Raw genomic sequence first — 22,101 nt, forward strand, 5'->3', positions numbered from 1 at the left:
GGGTCGCAGGGGTAGCAGCTTAAGTAGGGAGGCCCAGACTTTCCTCTTCCCAGCCACTTGGTCCAGTTCCTCCGGGGGAATCCCGAGGTGTTCCCAGATCAGCGGAGAAACATAGTCCCTCCAGTGTGTCCTGGGTCTCCTCTGGGTCTCCTCCCGGTGGGACGTGTCCGAAACGCCTCACCAAGAAGGTGTCCAGGAGGCATCCTAACCAGATGCTCGAGCCACCTCAACTGGCTCCTCTCGACGTGGAGAAGCTGCGGCTCTACTCTGAGTCCCTCCCGGATGATCAAGCTTCTCACCCGGTCTCTAAGGGTTCTGGTTAAAACAGACAAATTCCCTCACACATCTCTCTGTAAGATAAATCTCAATTTTCCATCTTTAAACTCTCCTATCTGTTAGAAAATTAATCCAGATGTTTTCATTAATGTCTGTGGTGAAGCAACGGAAAATCATGGCCGTATGGTTTTCCTGGTTGTAAAGCTGATTGATTATGTTGTTATTTTCATATTCTGCCAAATTAATGTAAATTTCTGGATGCAGATCAATGAAATAACAGTCTCTGTTCATCTGATCAGATTTGAGGTCAGATCAGGTTCACTACAGTTCCCCCTTTGGAAATCATCGGCCGCTTGAATATGTATATATATATGTATATATGTATGTATATATATATGTATATATGTATGTATATATATGTATGTATATATGTATGTATATATATGTATGTATATATGTATGTATATATGTATGTATATATGTATGTATATATATGTATATATGTATGTATATATGTATGTATATATATATATGTATATATGTATGTATATATATATATATGTATATATATATTTATATATATATTTTTATTTTTTATTTTTATATATATATATTTTTGGGGGGATTTTGTTCTTTTCTCACTCCCACATGTCTAAATTCATTATTTTGCATTTATTTCTAAAAGACAGCAGTGTACAAAAGGAACTTTTTAAAATTTCTCTTGTTGGCAAATATCACTTCTCCTTTACACAATCGCAGCTTCCAAAAGGGAGTTCACTTGTGCTTTATTGACAGATTCCAAGTTTAGCTGTTTTAATCAACAAAGCATGTTAGAAAAAAATGTTGATTCTTAACATTTAAGACCTTAAAAAGCAGTTTCAGTTCCAAGTATTAAGTCTCACAATAGATGCATTAATGATGAGACATTTGGAAAGGCGCATGACAATGTGTTTTTCAAATGCGCCTTTCAACTGCAAATTATGATTGTTCCAATAATCATTGCCCACTGTTTAAAGGTGGAGAGGCTATTTTTATTTTTTATTTGTGTGCATGCTCATTTATCTGTACCTTTAAATAAATACCTAATAAGCAAATGAACGGATTTCTATTAAACTTTTGGAAAGTACTTTGTAATTCTTGAAGGTACATCTACAGCTCATGACCATTTGGAGTCAACCCAACTCAAGACGGGTTGGTGTAGTAGTAGCTGAAAGTCATTCACAAGATTTACTCTGCATGCTAACAGATATCACATACTGTATATTATTTTTTATGGTTTGACCAAAATGGTGACAACTCTGCCATTTCTCAACACAAGTTATCTTAGTCTAAAACTCAAGCGTGTAAGTAGTGCGATAAAGGAAGCGTTTCCTTAGTTTACACATTTCCCAGGAGAAATTGATAAGTCGGCCTGTTTCGAGGCCAACCGGGGAGTCAAATTCAGATAACCACAGTTGTTGATTTATTCAGGCAGACTATTTTTTCTTGTCAGCCTTGAGTCTGTACTGATACTTCCAAGGTCCGAAATGGCCAGATTAGGGTGCATTCTACTGGTCCTTGCTTACGAGCCTCTTCAAGGTCGTTTTCATGCTGTCGAGTCCCAAAGCCACAGGTGACCTGCTATTCAAATCTCTTCCAACTTACAGTTTAGCTCGTAAATCAGCTGATTTTGAGTCCTCAAAGCACGGACCAACCTTCACATAGGCAGCAGCCTGATGAGGGCCAAATTAGCTGCTGCCGTCTTCTTTGTACGTTGATAAACCAGGATCCAGACTATTCCAAAAACAGGAAACCTTCTGTCATAACTCCAATTATATGCAATTTTGGCATCCTCTATCAACAGCAGAGGTAGACACATCACCCCCAGATATATATCCAGCTGCATGTGTGTCGTCCGAGCACATGAGGGTTCTCCAGGATCCTGTCGCTTTGTTGAACAGATTTTGTCATTTGTGTCAAGTCCAGTTGGTCAGATCCAAAACAATGTTTTCATTTTGGAAGATGTGTAAAAATAGGAGCTGCTCTGATACACAGACGGAGAGCAAAAAAGCAGGAGGAGAACAGGGAGAGGGAAGAAATGTGTGCGCCTCGTTACAGAGCCAGTGAGGGGGAAAAAAAAGCAAAACATTTTCAAGTATTAAGTAGTAAATACAGAATTATACAGTAATTCGCTGGATAAGCAAATGTAATAAACAAGCGTTGCATACCGAAAGATCGTTACGGAAGCGTTTAACTGCCATTTAGTGTATCAATAACACGTGCCCAATGATATGTCATGCATCATTGGGCACTTTTTAAATGGGTATACTGAAATTCTTACGCTTTTCTAGTGGGTATACTCCATGTACCCACGTAGCGCATAGACTACACTACTGCTTTACAGGATCCTGGAGCTTTAATACAGTTTGAGGTATCTTCAGTTGCTAATTGAGGGTGGAGAATAGTATCAGAGGTTAAAGATGTTGGCGCTGCCCTGTGGTTGTGAGGCGTGGCACCTCTGATTTAAGTCAGAAGGCGTATGCCACTTATTCTCAGCTCTCGGCTGACTCGTTTTATTTCTAAAGCATTTAACTGGAACAAGGTTGCGCCTCTGCTCAGATTTAACCATCACAGGCCCCTGCCTATGATGACCGCATGCTTTTATAGCCATATACTTTAATTTAGATGATTTTACAGACCTAGTCTGCACTGTGTCAAGTTCATATAATAAATGCCACAGTTTATTGTTTTTTCCCAAATGTGCTTACTGTTCTTTTAGCATAAACAGCAATCAGCAGTGTCTCTTCTAGGTTGAAAAAACATGAAATTCAGTATAAAAATCACACTAAGCCACTCTGATTCTGACTGAAACCAATTATTTTGCTTAAATATGGTTAAAATTTAAATCAATTAGGCATAACCATCTGCCACATCAAATAGGAAGAAGACTTCATGATGAAAGTTGGGGAGAGGATGACCAAAAGTTGCGTTTTTACAGGACTAATGTATCTTTCAAAAGCCAAACCACATTTAAAAGAGACGGCCCTTTATCATCAGCCAGTTTTTGCATTTCAAACAGCCGGACTTCCCCTCAGCTTCCCGACACTCTTATATACTGAGGCAAAGTAAGAAACTTTTTAGTTTCTCATGGTTGCTCAGTGCATTCTGATTGTCCTCTAGAGATTGAAAAATAATCCTTCTTTTCTTTTTTGATCAGGGCCACACACTGACAGTCATTTGAACAAGAACAGTCTTGGCAGTGGTTCAAAGTGCATGCTTTGTCTTATAGTCTGCTGTTTTGCTTTTAGAGGACTTGTTGCCTTTTGTTTGTGGAGGTATATGAAGAGGAGATTGCAGGATTCATCCCCTGGCCTGTGGTCAGGAGTGTTACAAATACACGACTGCGTTCCTTTTGATCAAATACCTCGGAGGTTGTGTCTAGTGGGTTCACCGCCAAACCCCTCAATCACAGACGACACAACTCTTCTAGCAGCTGGAAGAAATTATAAGGAAGGGTTGGAACACATTTCACACTTCCAGTTACAATAGCTAGAGTTGTCTGGTTGTTGTCTTTTGTGGAAAACGAGGGTTCTCTATCATCAGACCACTGCAGGATCCAACTTTCCGTTTTGCGGCCTCTGCGTTCTTCTGAAACTTCCCTGAGGGGCCTAAGCAAACAGCAGGCCTCCAATTTTTCTCACTGTACCTTCAAAATGCATACAAAGCTTTAGTGTTTCTGGGTTCAAACACAGAAAGAAACACACAAATGTCAAAAAAGGTGTTAAGGCTTTACAAGAAATGGAACACACGCTTAATAAGGTTATAAATGAGCAGCGGCGGTGATGTCATGTTCCAGTTTTGAGTACGAGTTGGTCAGGCAAGAGTCACTAGGAAACCAAAACACAACATACTCGAGAGAAAAAGTCCTTTCCTGGACTGGAGTAATAAAGGTCCGCTCCACAACTCAAGGTTTTGATGGCGATTGCTGTTGTCACTCTGCATGATGTTATGGTTGCCACACAAAGGGTCTGTGTTTAGCCTCCCAGAGTAACGGAGTCTCTAATGTCAATTGCTTGTATTATGAAGCTTTTTTTTTTTTTTTGTCAAAGCTCTCCATGTAGCAATTAAACATTGATTCAGAGATTTATTTTACCTTCCACTGTTAATGAAAAGAAGAAAAGCTCATGTGTGGGTTTAGTTTTGGTGCCTAAGTACTGCACAGCACTTGAGTTGGTAGTTTTTGTTAAAAAGAATCATAAAAACAAGTGTTTCTTTCAAATATTACCAACAGGAGAGCACAATGCATGACTTAAATTCTGCATTTCTTTAAAACAAGTGAAACCAAAGGCAACAGGGTGGAAATACATGAATGGCATTAATAGAATAGCATTACTTTATATATATATAATCTGCTGCCTTTCATGCCAGAGTTTTAATTCAAGATGGCCGCCCCAGCCTTCAACCACAGATACATTTCTCAAGATGTGTTAATGCATGGACTGAGGATAAATCTCAGCTATTACACCAAGTTCAAGCTCAATATCTGTCAAACTGACTGAAACAGCTTATTTTTTTATGTTTGATAATTTTGCTTAGCTGGGCAGCCATTTTTGATGGTGTTGACTCAAAACACAAATTAGTTGTAGCTGTTCCTTCAATAATTTGATCATTCAATTCAAATGTGTGCAATAGTTCATGAGATGTTTTTCCAACACCACAGACAAAAACAAACGCATTGTCTGGGTGATAACTACCTCACAGCAGTACAGTTTTTCATTAACACTTTTTTATTTGTTTCAAGTTATTTAATTTATTTGTTTAAAAATAGCCTTAATTTGAAATCTGACAGTAAATTTTGCGTTGTGGTCGTGCTGGAGGCGTTTAGTTCATTCTGATTTGTGCAGCGCTGCAAAGATATCATTTAGAAGGCTGCAGCTATAAGGCATAGGAACTGTAACATTAGTTTTAAATTTCACAAAGACGCCTACTAATGTAGGCTCATGACATTGTGCTTTAAATGCCTCAGTGAGGCATATTTCATTAAAGTGCTCAGAATAATCCTTTTAGGGATTAAGGGGCTTTAATTGCATTTGATGGTGTGATCTTACTGCAATGCAACACTGTGAACACACGTGTACACTGTTGCATGACTAGGAAAAAACGTTGCTTTCTGTGAGACTAATTCTACTTTTCTACTCCCACACACCTGCAGCAGTTGTTGTAAACAGGAAGTGGGTGTTAGTCATAATTACACAATCATATACATGTTATTGGGGACTGTCTAGTAAGGCAGCCACCTATTATTATCCACCTGACAAAGGTTTCTTAACTTTATATCTTACTCTTCCTTCAACTTTAATGCGGCCCAAACCGCATTATGTACTCCCACAAATGTGATGTCAAAATGACCGTCTCGACACCGTGGTACTTTTGTTGGTCTTTCGAGTGACCATGGCGACATAATTTTCAAACAAATACACCATTTTTATTACTCACTTTTCATAGATTCTGGTTGTAAATCAAATATCTAAGATGGCCACCTGAGCAGAAAAGGAAAAATACTGTCAGTCATCTGTTTTTAGAGATATTAAGCTGACATTTGGTTTGGTAGTAGCTGAGATCAATGCTCAATAAATAATAAATAAATAAAAATTAATTATGGCTGCCAAAGCTAAATTTAAATGGTAGAGCTGAAATTCGGTGAGGTTATAGCTGAGAATGCTCCCCATCACATACTGAATCCAAATCAAAAACCCAAGATGGCCACCATAGCTTAAAAGAATAAATGACAGTAACTCATTGGTATTTTGTAATTTGGAGCTGAAATTCGGTATGGTTGTAGCCGAGAACAAATACCAACATACAGTATAGTACTGTCAAATCAAAATCTTAAAATGGACGCCACGTGACAATCCCCATCAAAGTTTCTCCAGGAACTTTCTAGTTCATTGTTACTATTCATAAATGGCTTCTTGAATATGAAATCCTAAGAATAAAAAGAAGATAAAGGAGGCAGATATCAGCCAGAAGATATGATTTAACAGCATCTAAAGATTAGGAAATAGAGAGAATGCCACAGTAATAGAATCACAGGCAAATTATTACTTTATGTATTTTCAAATAAGTTCAAGACAAAAATGTAATACATATCCTGGTAGGATAAAACATCCTTCTCCTGATGAAAGGAATGACTCTGACACTTAATTTAGTTCACAAATCTAAGATAAATCGTACCTAAATTCTAAGCGTTAGTCTTAAATTTAAGATAACTTCTCAAAGCTAAGACTTATTTACATCATTCACCTTCTGAAATAACTGTATTGGTTATTCATCCATATTTCATATTTGTCATAATTTCACACTGTTGTCTATTGCTCACAAACTGAAAATAAACGTTACAGAATTGTGATTTTAACTGATCGATTTTTGCGTTTTTATTTGAGTGAGGGGAATAACAACGTTGCCAAGAACTCACATTATTCCTTTGATTGAGGTCGGTCCACGTTTATTACATAGCTTTTGAGCGGTTAGCGTAAACACCTGTTACAAGGTGTTCAGGCCTCGTTATCTAAGTGTATCTCTACAAAGCTATGCATTTTATTGTTTGTTTACCTCCTGTTCAAAGGAGTTAACTTGTTACACAGCAAGTGGAAACATTACTTCTGTTAGTTTCAAAGGAAGATTGTAACAAATAGCTCTGAACCTGCTAGTTTTGTGATTTGTAAAGACCGCTTTAGAACCCATGACTGGCTGTTAAATTTATCACCACTGTAAGATGTCATTAATCACAATAATAAACTTAAGATACATATTTTCCTTTTGAGTTATAGCTGAAATTGAAACTGTGTGACAAAATAAGCACATCTCTGTTCAATACACCTAATAAAGATAATATGTAGGTGGAATAAAAGCGACTTTATTACAGGATTGTCTCTCCCCTAGATAGTTTACAGTCTAAATCAAAGAGGCATTTGGGTTGTAAAACGCGCTTGTTTGATGAGGAAAAAAATGAAATATGAACCTTTGGACATGAAAATATACTTGTAAATTTACCACTGACTGACAGGCGAATGACATGCCCGAGCATGTAGAGGTTTTGTTTTTGAACTTGTGAACTTTTTCCCTGCACATCAAGCCAGATGGGTGCAAAATGTTGGCAAATTTAAGGAAACCTATGTTTGGACAACCACATCAGGGATTGGTTCTTGTTCTTGCATGATTGGACAGACCTTCCAAAATGATACGTGTATTTTATTTATGTTTGCGTTGTTTAAAAGAATGCACGTGATTCTTTAAAAATTTCCTCCCTAAAACATCTTTAGCTGCTTTAATCTTTGAGAAAATGCCAGTATCTATTGAAAAGCAACCAAATGTTTTTTTTTGTTTTGTTTTTTCCCTTGGAAAAACATCTATTTACACATAATGTTTATCTTTTTGAGGTTGTGTCCTAAATCTTGCACATACTAATTTTTTCCATGTTTATGACACTAAATATGTGGTGATTTACTGTGGTAATCATTTGATTCAAAGTTGCAAATAAACCATATTGTGTAGTAGTATGGACTGCGATCAGCCACAACATAATGACCACTGTGAGTAGGTGGATCATGTTGTTTCAGGAAATTCTCCTGGGAAAGACCTGGTTTCTGACTTTCTTATTGGTATTACTTTGACAATATACACTTGCCTATACACATTTTTAAATACTAGTTACATATCTCACAAATCCTCAGCAACTATATACAGTTCTTCAACAAACTGATTCTAAGCTCCCCAAAAATGCTTTCAATAGGAAATTACATATGGAGGAAGCAAGTCCAGTCCACATGCACCCTTTACAAACTCCTGCATGGTTCAAATGATTTACTGGTACCAAACGCCACCGATGTTCTTTCACCCCACCCTGACTCGTCAGATCTGTTTTGGCAGCAAAAGATGGACTTTGAAATATGCTCTTTGAAGTGAGCTAATCTGTGAGTTTTTCATACAAGTTTATATTTGTCATTTACCATATGTTGTTTACCCCTACACAATATGTTGGGCCTGAGCAATGCATTGTTTATGGAAAAATCATTACAACATAAATGTGTGGAGTATCAGTAAAACAACATACTGCTTAGATTGCACAGTTTTTTGTTTGTTTGTTTTTTTGTTCGTTTCAGGTGCTAAGTATTCATACTCTGCATCTCAAGAATATATTTCCACAATCCATTAGATACTTGTTGTGTTTGAGCCCCACACTAGATTTAGATTCATGCAAACTTTTTTCTTGGCGTTTTATTTATGGTTTTAACCATTTTGCTGTTTTAGGAATGCCAACAAACAGTGCTTTTTTCAAAACAGATTTCCGTGTGTAAAAAATTAATAAAATAAAACAATTCTGGGATGCCACCCTTGTGTTTTGGTATGGACAGCCAAAACACAACTTTTTGAAAACTATGTCATAGCCCCACTTCTGATCTAACTTATGAGTCGTGGTCATCCTCTTTTCCTTGTGGAGTCTACATTATCCAGCATGCAAGCTTTATGTGAACGCTGTACGCCTTGTTTCCTGTTTTTGTTGCAGTTTTGTAGCAGCATTACAGCACTACAATATTTTGGGTTGTTTTTGCCGTTTCCACATGAATTAAGAAATTTTTAGAAACAGTACAGTAGGTACAAGGATATTTTTTAAATGACAGATTTTTTTTATGAAAATGTTGTATTTTCATGCAGAAAAGACTAGATGAGAGTCAAAGAGATGCTAAAGCAGAGTGCCATGAGGGCTGTGTCATTGCTACAGATATTGATATTGCAATGTTCAGCAATATTTCAATTGCATGTTTTGTTTTAATCATGCATCCCTAAATCTACTTATAAAAGGGGGAATGGGCTGTAACTGTCCAGACAGTTCTCTTTAAAGATTTTATGTCCGTAATAAGAAGTTCATTGGCCTCAGGAGCGGAGTGGTTTCTTATAAAAAATATCCCATTTGCCTTTGCCGCTCACAAATGGCCTAAAGGATACACACGTAACTATTGCCATCTTGTCTGCATTCACACTCATACATGGATACACATACAGTAGACATACACAAACACATGCACACCATGGACACGCATGTCTAGAAACTGCCATGCTGAGTTGAGACAACAGCTGAATGTCAGTCTGTCTTCAAAACCAAGGTTTGCTCCTTTCATGCCACCAAGAGTCTAATTATTGTTCCTTTTTTTTCCTCTCCTGTAACAGAAGTTCCTGTCAAAGCGCACACAAAAAACAGACACACATACATACGTAAACTGTTCTGGCAGTGCTCACATTGATTCGTTTTATCTGTTGTGGCACAGCATGAGGTGGCTGTTGCAAACTCTGAGCTGTCTGGGAAAATGTTTGCTTCTGCTAAATGTTATCTACCAGGAGAAAGTAGAGAGGGTTTTATAAGAGCTGCGCGACGATAACCATGAAGACTTTTTAAAGAAAGGTCTACTTAGGAGGGATTTTTATGTTATTTCAATGGTAAATGTTCACCTAATTAGTCATTAAATACAAAAATTGATGTAGATCTATTGGTGAACTCAAGTGCCTATGATAAATCTCTATTATATAAGTTCTATTCCTTCCCATAATATAAAGGTTTCAAAAGATGAACTAAACACGTCGTATGGCTTTTTCTCTTTTGTGTAAATGATCATCAGTTTAACTTACCATATTTTTTGGCCTATAAGTCACAGTTTTTGGCATAATTTGCATGCCCTGTGACTTATACACCAAAGCAACTTCTTTTTGGATTTTTTTTCCCATATTTATAAACCAATCTTTGGCTGAGATATGACCGTTTTCATTCATTCTGACTGAAAATATTGAACACTACCATTTTCAGCCACTAGATGGCACTCAAGTAGTATGGCATGCCGTTGTGTCATGTAATAGGTGAAAGTGGCTATTAATGGCTTGTCTTCCACCTTTGTCCAGTTCGCTTGGAGCAACTGTCATCAGCTTCAATTTGCTGCGCCGCCCCGGCGAATTGCAGCTGAGTTGACCATTAAAGTGCATTTATTAAGTAAAAGTTCAACTGAGACACACCTTTACTATAATTTTGAGCAAACAAATAATTGTTTTTAAGTGTTAATCTTGTTAAAATGTTGTTAAAGTCCTCACCGGCCCACATTTCCGGGTTGTCAGCGGTGACACATAATAGATGCAACTTATACGGCAAAGCAACATATTTATGTATTTTTCCACTTTAATAGACATATATGGACTGATGTGACTTATAAGGCAGTGCGACATGTATGGCGAAAAATACGGTAATGGCATGAAAACTTGTATTGTTCTACATCAATTTTATCATCAGTAAATAATAATTGTTGTACTTAAAGGATAAAATAATTCAGTATTTCTTTTTCCAACATTATTTTCTGCATTTTTTTTAATAAGCTCTACTTTTTATATATAAAAATGCAAAATGTATGCTTTTTAAAATATGTGATAAAAATTTTCCAGCAAATTAACATGTAACAATATAAAAACCTAATTTTTTATTAATTTATTTGGTTATTATTTGTTAGCTGTGTGTGTCCAAACAGGTGTCTTTTAAGCCGATATTCAAATTCAGCTCGTGGGGGGTGGGGGTGGTGTTATCTTACTGTTAATACACCCTGAAGGCCACAGACCAGCCGGGTCCATTAACAGGCCTCCTGAAACCCGACCCACTCTCTCTGTTGATGTGCGTCCAGATAAGTCTCTCGCACACAAACAGATCACGGCGGTGAAGAAGAAAGTTCTTACTCATTGTTCCGATTCTTCAAGATAAGTTTGCTTTTAGAAGGAAGTGATTGCCACGAGGTGTCGGAGGTGAAAGGGGACTGGGGGGTTATCGCCAGGTTACATCGTGACCTGATCTCTGTCCTCACCTCTCACGTGGAAGCCAATTATTCCCCTTCTTCTTTCAACAGGAGATTTGCCATGCCACCTATCTGCTGACTTCCTCGCACTTAGTTTTATTTTTGGACCCTTTTCGCTTCACGCCTTGAAGCAAAAGTAAATTAAAGCTATAGAGAAATTAATCATTCTTAAGCTAAGCAGCTTGCAGGCAGTTATACAGTGGTGGAAAATAAGATATGCAACTGTAAATTGTAAAGTAGAGTGTTCTATTTCTGGTGATGCTGCTTTGCTGTATAATGGAACAGAACACTGTGATTCCTCACTATTTAACAAGGTGCCCTTGAAGAGGAAAACAAGTGAGGAGCGACACAAAGGCTGCACATTCAGGAGTTGTGCACCAGGATTTGATATCTCCTTTTGAAGAAACAATGCGCTCTGACTTTCTGAATCGAGCTAAGCCCGTCTCAGGCAGAGGCCTCCGCCGCTTTAGCTCTTCTTTTGTTTTTTGTTCTCCGTTTTCTCAAAGGACAACTGCTGTTTTTATGATTCATCGCCGAGCTTTCGAGCATACTAATAGTTTACAGGACCTATTGTTGAGATTGTTGTACTTGTAGTGACAGATTGGATAATATACTTAAGCCACAGCAACAAAATAAATATACTTCATTATTATAGTTAGTTTGTAAAGTTTATCAAAGTCGAGCCAGCTGACGCTGACTTAACACAGCATTAAAGTTTTTGGTTTATTTGTTTAAAGAGGCTTTTAAAGTCTCTAAGTTCAGTACTGCAGGCCTGAGCTGCCTTATAAAAGACAGCTCACCATTCAATGGGTCTCCCACAGTCCACCTTGTTCTCTCCTACGTGCCGGCCATGCTACCGAGCGGTGACATGTCGAGCAGCACTTCAAACTTGGCAAAGCATTGTAAGGCCGAATGCTGACTCAGCATCTGCGCAATTATTACAAATTCGTGAAAGCTTTTATTGTATCTGTGTCATCGCTACACTGCAATAAATCTGAACCCTTTGCTTTAATGAAAAAGACAAACTATTTAAAGATTTTTTTTAATCACCGTTGACAAAGCTTAGAATTTTCCAACAGCATGGCGAAGCTAGCAGATGGCACAGGGTGTATAATAAGATGTATCACGTCTTTGCAGAATGTGATTCACCTGAGCAGACAGATGTGCACACACTGCTGTACGTACTAATCAACTCTAGAATGAAGGCGAGCAAGTCCCTCACTAGGAGGAAAGATTAAAACAAAACATGTTAAGTTAGAAACAATTACAAATGATTCATTTGTAATTATTCATTTGATGAAATTAGGTCAATTTGTCCTCCAGTAGTCTAAGCCTATAGCAGCATAATTAAGGGACAGGTCAGGAAACCCAAGCCGGCTCTAACTATAGAAATTATCAAAAAGGAAAGACTTAAGCCTAATCTTAAAAGTAAACGTGTCATTCCAATGGACAGAAGGTGGAAGTTGGTTCCACGAGAGAGGAGCCTGATAACGGAAAGCTCCGCCTCCCATTCTGCTTTTGGAAACTCTAGAAACCACAAGTAAACCTGCAGTCTGGGAGCAAAGTGCTCTGTTAGGAATATATGGAACAACAAAATCTGTAATACAGGATGGAGCTAGGTTGTTGAGAGCTTTGTAGGTGACAGCACATTACATAACCACTGCAGCACATCATCAGCTGGAGCAGTCCAGCCGCTAGCGTTGTACGTTGTTCCGCCGGAAATCTTCTCTACTACGTTTAAAACTTAAAGTGATTTAAGTCTCAAAGAGTCTGCAAAGCAAAGCCCGTCAGCTGGGGTTTCCCAGCGCCAATCAGTTGTACACACAGCTGGCATGCCTCCTTGTGAAGGGTGACATGTGTGCGTTGTAAGGGCGGGGGTATGCTTTCTATTTCCAGAACTAGTCTTGAGCTGCTTTAATCCCGCTGCCTTGTCTCCATCGCCATGGGCCAGCGAAGAAAGAAAAGGCCCCCCGGTCTGCCCCCACACACCGCAGGGAGCAATGTTGCAAAGATTGAGTTGCAAGTTTACTGGAAATAGACTGAGAGAAGCAGGATCTTTTGTGTCAGGCAGACAGGGGGGTTGAGAGACAATCCCAGCCAAGGAAAGAGCTCTGCAAGTTCTGCGCTAGAGAGGGAAACGGCTCGACTCTGGCGTGTAGGTGAGGTAGGACTTCAGAGTGTGTGAGGGAAATCGTGAATGAACATGCAAACATGACATGTTTGCAGTTATTGCAGTTTGTGTGTCCCTTAAACTTCACTTTAAATGGTATTTTCCAGTTCTAAGGGGACTTTTTGATTTTTAAAACTTATTTTTCTTAAAAAAAAAACTTTAATATAACTCACAGCCCATTAACTGTAAGATTTTGTTTACCTTATTACAACATATGGTACTGTAGGAAAAAAAAAAGTTTTTCAAAGCAAAAGGCTTTGTGTGCTTGTGGAGCGGTGTGTTTGCAGGACTACACACTGAATTCAGGGGGTTGGCGACACAGTGTGACCAAACAGTTCCTTATGGAGGAATCAACAGTTTATGTGGATGCATTAGTCAGACGCTGCCAGTAACTCCAACCTTTATATGGTTTAATTCTGAAATTCAAGTCATGTTCCTAAAGGTTCCCATAGCAGCCCAGATGTTGCATCAAATCACGTGCAAGTTTGTATGAAACAAAGCAAGAGAGTGGATGGTGAAGCCCCGTGATTAGGTGCGTTTCTCTTATTGGAGCTGGGGTTTATGGGAACTGCTAGCTAAAATAACCAAAGCTGTTAAAAAGGAATCAAATTCTGAAACCTGAGAGTTAAAAATTATTAAATGAGGAGCCTGGAGCAACAGCAGTGTGTGTTCACTTGTGAACAGAAGCAGTATATGTCGTCATTCGTTCATTCATGCATTCATGCACTCACTTGTAGCTGGAGGAACTAATAAAAACTGTTGAGCTGTACTATGGTTCCCCTAAGAACTGGGGTTAAGGAGCTTAATCGCCAATTACAAATCAGGGTATTTCAAAGACTAGTAAAAGTGCATTTCTTCTTGTTCTTCTTTTTGTTCTTCTTCTTCTGCTTCCTTGTCCACCTGGCCAGCAGAACGGCCACTTTTCGAATACAGTTCCTCCAGAAGTACCTGGCAGGACCTCCTGACACTGTGTGTAGGGGCGTGGCCAGCTGCATCCTCAGACATGTGAGGCGTGTTGGGGCTGGATGCTTCTGTTTCTAACCGATGTTGGCCTTTTAAAGCTAAAGGAGTTGCCCCGGTTTTATCAGTGTTTCAAAGTGTTTTCTTTACAGATCAACAACATATAATTCTCTGCAGTGGCTCTTAGAGGAACCACTAGTCTGTGAAGCAAGAATGGACGTCTGTAATATCACGGTGCCGGGTCTGTCAAAGGTACTGTGCGAATCTGGGACGATGACTCTGAGGTGGTTGGAGGAGACGGCCAGACCAAACTTCTCCAGCGTCTGAGAGATGGTTTGTTGCTTGGGGTCTGGTCTGCCAGACTGGTGCAGCGCTTCCTGGACCTGGTGAGGGAGAGGATGACAGCTGGAGAGAAGCGTCTCCTGCAGCTGTGGTCCACGGGGAATCACCCGCCTGACCCAGTGGACCATTTCCTGGACATCCACCTGGATCTTAACTTTCGAAAGACAGTGGTCCTCTGCTACGCAACACAGACCCAAAGATGGACTTGTGCAGAACGGGTCCAAAAGTACTTTTATAAGACTTATGTTAGGATCCTGAACAAGAGAACTCTGCACAACAGAGCTGTCAGCATATGGGACGACAAGCTTGGAGGTCAGAAGCCCCAGTGGAGGACTCTTTACAAACCTCAGACAAAATAAAAAACGGACTGGCGATCGTCAATGGAGTATCCTTCATGGCACAAACTCTGTTTTTGTCGGTCATCAATCCTGAGGTTTTAAACGAGTGTCCTTCTAGCAGTTTGTCTGAGAGTGTTTTTCATGTTTTATAGATTGTGTATGGCTGACGGCTCTGTTTAATCTAATGACGAGGATCTTTAGCCTTTTTTGACACAGTTTTCACCAAATCTGTTTTTGTTAATGGAGTAGATCACAGCAAAGCCACAACGTCTAAATTCCAAACTTTAAACTTTTTAGTGGCTGAAGCAAAAATGGCTGTTTACTTGTCTCGCAGGGACCTCAACTTGATGCCGTGGCTCTGTGGAGGTGCAACGTCAAGGCCAGACTGGCGCTGGAGTTTTGCTTCCACAGAGACACTGGACACTTGGAGAACTTGTGCACCATTTCTGATCAGGGAGAACTACAATACATCAAGCTCCTCCATGTAAATATTTTATTTGAAGCTTAACCTGATCGTGTTTTTAACACTGTTGTGTTAACTTATTGTGTAAATAAAGTTTTGTTTAAAAAAAAAATCTTGTTCTTCATCTTCATTTTCTTCTTGTTTGTGTTGATCTCCATCTTCTTGTTCTTGTTGTTTGTAATTTTATTGTACTATTTGTTATTTTTGTACAAATGTGTTCATTTTTTATAGTTATCAGTGCTATAAATTCAAATATTGATTTTCTATTATAGTGAACAGAGTATCACAAAATGCCAAATTGTCCCAGAGTTTCGTGTGTTTTTAATTCAGTTAACTAATAAAATATATAATTAGCTCAAATGACATGCTATTGCTCTATTTAATACTGCGTTGCTTTATCAACTGCATGTGACATTTTCAATTTAAAAAAAAAAGTGATACATCATGACAGGTTAAAAAATAAATGTTTAAACAAAATAACTATATAGGATATATTTGTGGTTATTCTATTTTTTACTTTTTGGCATCCTAGGTCACGTATCGAGGTTAGACACATCAGGTTTAGCAGAAAATAGGTGTCAGATGATCCAGGCAGGTAATGACCGTCTGAACTAGAAGTTAAAGTACATTTAAAGCAGAAACGCAGCATTCTCCTTGAATGTGCACAACAGATTAAAAAAAATGAGTATTTGTTTTATAAAAGGTGTGGTCGGTTGAAATTTATACTGTAAGTTTGAGGAAAAAACATTGTTTGCTCTCAATGTTCCATTACATCACTAATATACTGTTAACCAGGGGTGTCCAGTCTTCGTCCTCGAGGGCCACTATCTTGTTTCCCTGCTCCAACACTCCTGATTCAATATCTGAATTACCTCTTCATGTTTGCAGAAGCCTGTTACTCACCCATTGATTCAAAGCAGGTGCGTTAGAGCAGTGAATCATCTAAAACATGCAGGATAGTGGTCCTCGAGGACCAGGATTGGACACCCCGGCTGTAAACGGAGCATGTTTCTGATAACAACAGAAATATACTGTTCATCTTCCAGCCTCAGCTAGCAACAGGATTTCTCTCCTACAGCCTGAGCTCATTTTTAAGCAAAAGAAAAACTTTGTGTCCTCAGACTTTCCTCATCTGTTGTAATTTGATAAAAAAGCACAACTCATTAGAACATCTTGGTGCTTCATCACTCACCTATCTCCAGAGGCTTCTGGACCATCTACTAGGAATAATATATTTAGTAACTTTTTTGCCTTTAAACTTGCATTAAACCATTTTGGTTTAAATCAGACTAGTGCCTTTACTTTGCTAATGTTTTTGAGTGTAAGTTCTAATGTTCTTCATCCATTCCATTTAGTCTTTTAGGATAATGTATACCGGGCCTTGAACATTTAGGTAATTAAAATAATTAGCCTCCCATTGCTTTACACTTTTACTAGAAATCAGAGAAAGGTCGCTTTAGGATGATTTTTTATTTTTTTTAGCTGTTACTCAGAAAGTATGAGCCAGCAGCTGAAGGTAGACTTAAAGCTGCGGCTGCGGTTGCTCGGCTGCTACAACAAATGCTGTCTCTTTATTCCGCTGTACTGTTTAATTTTGCAAAAGAGTTATCCTGGCACTGAACATTTTGAAGCCAGCGGGGCTTGTTGAGAGCATGAATAAAAGAGTTTCTGGGGCTGAGTGATGCAGAATTCTGCTGCGCCAGATTAAGATCTTACACAGAGGGGGGGAAGGAGGGAGGAACAGGACTGGAGGAACCAAGGATAGGTGCTGCTTGGACTGCTGACCATCTGCAACAAGAATCAGTGCACACATTATCTTTTGTTTGTGATAGTAGCATATTGGTCTTCAAGGTTTACGTGACTATCTAATGCTAACGGGTAGGCCTGTCACGATAATCAATTAATCGCATGATGAATTAAAGTTATCAACCTCATTTTCATTTACCGGCTTTATCGTTTCTTCGTGTCTCTCTCTTTCTACTGGAGACAACGGATGACAAAAAGCTCAACTCCGGTGCTCTTCACCGACTCCTCCCTTTCTCTTTAAAATCTGTTTTAACAGTCCAAAATCACATTTTTGGATCGTTTAAAGGAGAAGTTAAGCTACGAGCTAAGCTAACAGGCTGACCTCAGGAATAAACTTCCATCCTGTCGAAGCTCCAAAAATTCACAGTTGAAATCCGTGCCTTTGTGTAAAAAGTTGTTTTTCTCTGCAAAAAGAAGCTGAGAACTTGTTTACTGATGTTTTTTTATTATTAAAAGTTTTGTGTGAATAATGTTATGCTAAAGAGCTCAAGTCACTGCCCTCCCTCCCATTTTTTCTTAAAGAGTCACGCTGCTCAAATATCCATCCTTTGGTTCAGACAGTTTTATACTGCCATCAGGTGGTTACAAAAGGTACTACACTCCAAACAAATCAAGATTTCTTCTAAAATTTGACAATTAATTATTGTTAAATTTCAAACAATATTCTCGTTTATCGCAATAATTTCTGAGACAATTAATCGCCCAGCAAAATTTGTTATTGTGACAGGCCTACTAATGGATTTAGCTCCCAGCTGATACTTCAAATTAGGGGTGCAACGGTACGTTAAAAATCACATTTCAGTTGGGTTCAATTTTAAGGAGGGCTCGGTTTGTTTAATTTTCGGTACAAAAAATGGCCAAAATAAAGACTTACAAAATGTTTATTTTGAAAATATGCCAAGAAAACAAGTTCAGTCATTACAGACTTCTTAGCTGGAGGTGATCTGGTGGATGAAGAAGACTCAGCTGCTATCATCCTCAGACTACAAATAACACAGAGATAAAAAAAAGAGTTAATAAGATTATAATTTTTAATTAAAAAAGTTAATTAGATCACAATAATGCAATACCTCTTCTTGCACGGTCATCATATGAGGTGGTTGAATATCCTCTCTTGCTCATCATCATGTGGCAGGGCTTTAAATCTGGGGTCGAGCTTGTTGACAGTATCAGTTTTAGCTTTTTCATAAAGTGCTGCTACAACTTTTTGGCTGAAGTGTTGACGTGATGGATGTCGTAGGGAGCGGGGCTCCAGAACTTTAAAGCCGGTGCATCAACAACATTCGGACGTAGACCCAGAGCTTTACAAACTCCTACAGCTTGTGTTATTGCTTTGGACCGATCTGAATTACTTGATAAAAGTTGTTTAAATGCTGTCGTTATCGATCTTTGCACCAAATTACATTCACATTCGGATGATGTTGTTTCAAGAGTGTTAACAAGTTAGACGTGTTGCCTGCTGCAGATCCAATTTCCGTGAAACAACGTTGACACACAGCTTTGGATTTGTCCACTTGTCTTTTAACAAGAAAGCCATAATGTTCCCAAACAGGAGACCGCAACGGGATGGTTTGTCCGTTGCCCGCTAGGCTGCTAATGCTACGCGTGCTGCAAGATAGTAGCTACGTGCTGAAACACGCGTAGGAACTTTAGTTCCGCGGTGCATAATTTCTCCTTAATAAAATTGAATGAGTGAAAAAATAATCAAAACGGTACGCACGTGGACCGAACTGAACATGCTGTACCGAAACGGTTCAATACACCCACGTGTACATTACACCCCTACTTCATATCATTTAACCTTCGAGCACTAGGGCTTGTGCAGTGAAGTGTATGCTTTTCGCCTGTTTAGAGTTCAGAGGGCAGCTTTTTGACCTGTCAGGGTGTGTGTTTGTGTGTGTTGATGTTTCAGCTGAACTCTCCAATGAACTCAGTCAGCAGCACGGAGGACATTAAGCCCCCGTTGGGCCTCAATGGCGTGATGAAGGTGCCAGCTCAGCCCTCGGGTACCATCTTGTCGCTCACTAAACACATCTGTGCCATTTGTGGTGATCGCTCTTCAGGTAAGTTGCATCAGACTGGGAAAACTTTTTTTTTGTAGAAAGCAAGAGTACCGAACATCTTGTGCCGTCCTGCTGTAACCACACAGAGAAACCTCCAAAGCTCCAAACACAGTATTTTGGTGAAAAAGCTTCCCCACTGATCACTGAGAATTACACACCACAACTTCTTGCTGTGGGGAATGTTCCTGGAACGACAATGAGAGATGGGGTGGGGGTCAGAAATTATGTAGCAAAATACTTCATCTGGAATAGAGCAGTGATGTGTCCAAGCAAAGCCATGCACAGCCACTCACACATATCATGCAGTCCCTTCTTTAAAACAATTATTCAGGTTGGAGCTGGAGGCAAATACAAACAGATGTTAGGAAAAGCATAGCGATTGGTCCTGCAAAATCACAATCAGAGACAAATGTGTTCTGCTCTGTCAAAGGTTGTGTCATTCACTGTAAAACAGACGTAAATGTACTGGTAGTTGTATTTATAGCAAGTTCTTTCAGATGTCCAAAGGTAACAAAACACTGTGTCACGTATGTCTAGAAAAGAACACTAATGGAATGTCCTAAATGTTTTTACTTTGAGTCACTTTGTGGCCTTTAACCAATCGCATTCCTTTTACATCCATCCATGGACCATTATCTTCTCAAGAACACTTGAGCTAGTTCTTGAGAAGATAATGGTCCACAGTCACTGAGCGGCTTTAATGAGACAAACTTTTAACTGACGGTTAACTTTTATTCCAAGGAGTTGACTCACTCTGGCTTTCCTCAATAGTAAACAAATAATGTTAGTTTATTGTATTTTTCTTGGGAATAACCATAGAAAGTATTTTTCTACAGAAAGTTAGGCGAATATCTAATTCACTGGAGGATTTTCCTGTCATTCTGCATCATTGGCGTTGCATGCACCCAAAGGAGGAACATAAAAACAGTGTTAAATAGCAAGTCATGCTTCATTTGGCTCTGCTTGGAGGCTTTATTTAGCTTCTCTGGTGGTCTGACCTGCAGAGATCGAACAAAGAACCAGTCTGAGCAACACTGGAGAAAGCAAATGGGCTTCATTAGGCATAAATAACAAAAAAGAGCTGTTAGGAACAACAGACAGACACGAAAACAGATTCTTACTACAACTTCCCTTCAGTGTGCCTCTCTTTTTAATGCAAACTTCAAAACAGAGTCTGCTCACTTTAAACACCCTCTATCATAATTGCTTTATTTTCCCATCATATACTGGATCCTTCATGCTGCTTCATGCTCATTGCTACTCTTTTTATTGTTAATAGGCTTGCTGTATAGAAAAACTACGCTATTTGTAAATATGTATATGTGGACAATGGGTTCTAAATATTTTCACATCTATGACATTTACATGGGAAATATGACCCATAGCTTGTCTAAACATTAGACAAACAACCTCTGTTTTTTACTCTTCTCAGGAAAACACTATGGCGTGTACAGCTGTGAGGGTTGCAAAGGCTTCTTCAAAAGGACTGTGCGCAAGGACTTGACCTACACCTGTCGCGACAACAAAGACTGTGTTATCGATAAACGCCAGAGGAACCGCTGTCAGTACTGCCGCTACCAGAAGTGTTTAGCCATGGGCATGAAGAGAGAAGGTACAGCACATACCGTTGAGGATAAAGTGCTACTTATCTATTCCCTCAAATCTGTGCTAATCTACTTAATAAACACTCATTTAAACCAAATGAGGGTTTCTACGTATGGAAATCAGTAGCAGTGTAGTCATCTGAAAACATGTCTGATGGTTTTGTTACCAGAAACACCAAGCGAAACCAGATTGGTTGTATTTGGTAGAGACTCACTGCAGGTATTGCAAGTTAATATGTCATAGGAGTTGGTCTTTAAAATAGCCGTGGACTGTTGAGTGAATTATCAAGCAGGATTCAGCTGAAGGCCCAATTAATGCCATCTTGACGTACGGAATTTAAAAGTATTTTTTTTTGCAAATCAAATAAGAAAACCATCTACAATAATGTATGATGCAAAAAAAATGTTTGAATCCGGGACATGTTTTTCTGGATATACAGTGTAGTGCTTTTAGTGGTTGTGGTGTCTCAAATCCATAGGTGTTGTGTGACTACAGCCAGTCCTCTGAGACTTCTCTGACAATCTAGAGCAGTAAATTCCAGAAACCTGGCGATGTGTGGCGCGTGGAATAGTGCTTCCTTTGCATTTTGAGGAAGCAATTTGTACGTTTTTTTTTTCTTACAGATTGAAGTTAATATTTTGTGGAACAGCTCATCTAGTTTCCATGGAAATATCAGGGGCTTTGAAGCAAAATTTGAAAAACAAAATACCGCTACGACTGCAGTTGTCATGTCATCAGATAGTGGTGGTAAAGGCAAAGGCATACTTTTGGGGGGAAAAAAATATTGTGATGGTATATTTATTTGAGGATTTTGGTTTTGTTCCTTTTGAACATGGTATCTTAAATTAACCAAACTGAAAGCACCAGAAACTAAACCTCTGTCAACCAAGTTATGTAGTTTGCCACAAAACCAGAATGTATGTTTAGCTTCATATGGGAACCGTAAATTACAAAATAACTAGTATGTTCCATTAACACAAACCATTTCCCTTGGGCACAAGAACTTTGTAGCACTTTGGTTGGCCTTGTTGCTGTTTTAAGTGCTCTATAAATAAAATGGTATGGTATGGTAAGAAGCATTAGAAGAGGGATTATATGAGGAACCAATCTTTAAAAGTCTCAAGCAATCTCCAGTGAGTCAAATAAACCAACAGGAACACAACTGAATGAGACCTGCACACCTAAAACCCACCCAGAGATACCACTACACAAAAGC

The 22,101-nt window shown here is 38.9% G+C and overlaps 1 protein-coding gene across 1 annotated transcript in view; it reads left to right on the plus strand.

The window, feature by feature from the left end:
* Nucleotides 1-22,101, plus strand: part of rxraa (retinoid X receptor, alpha a) — a 99,639-nt gene that overhangs the window by 50,972 nt on the left and 26,566 nt on the right. The window contains exons 3-4 of the mRNA XM_037692207.1: nucleotides 19,130-19,280; nucleotides 20,713-20,892. Coding sequence (XP_037548135.1) covers nucleotides 19,130-19,280; nucleotides 20,713-20,892 — 331 coding nt within the window. The remainder of the gene's footprint in view (nucleotides 1-19,129; nucleotides 19,281-20,712; nucleotides 20,893-22,101) is intronic.

This window comes from Nematolebias whitei, chromosome 18 (genome assembly GCF_014905685.2).
Source record: "Nematolebias whitei isolate Nwh7 chromosome 18, NemWhi1, whole genome shotgun sequence".
Taxonomy (NCBI): domain Eukaryota; kingdom Metazoa; phylum Chordata; class Actinopteri; order Cyprinodontiformes; family Rivulidae; genus Nematolebias; species Nematolebias whitei.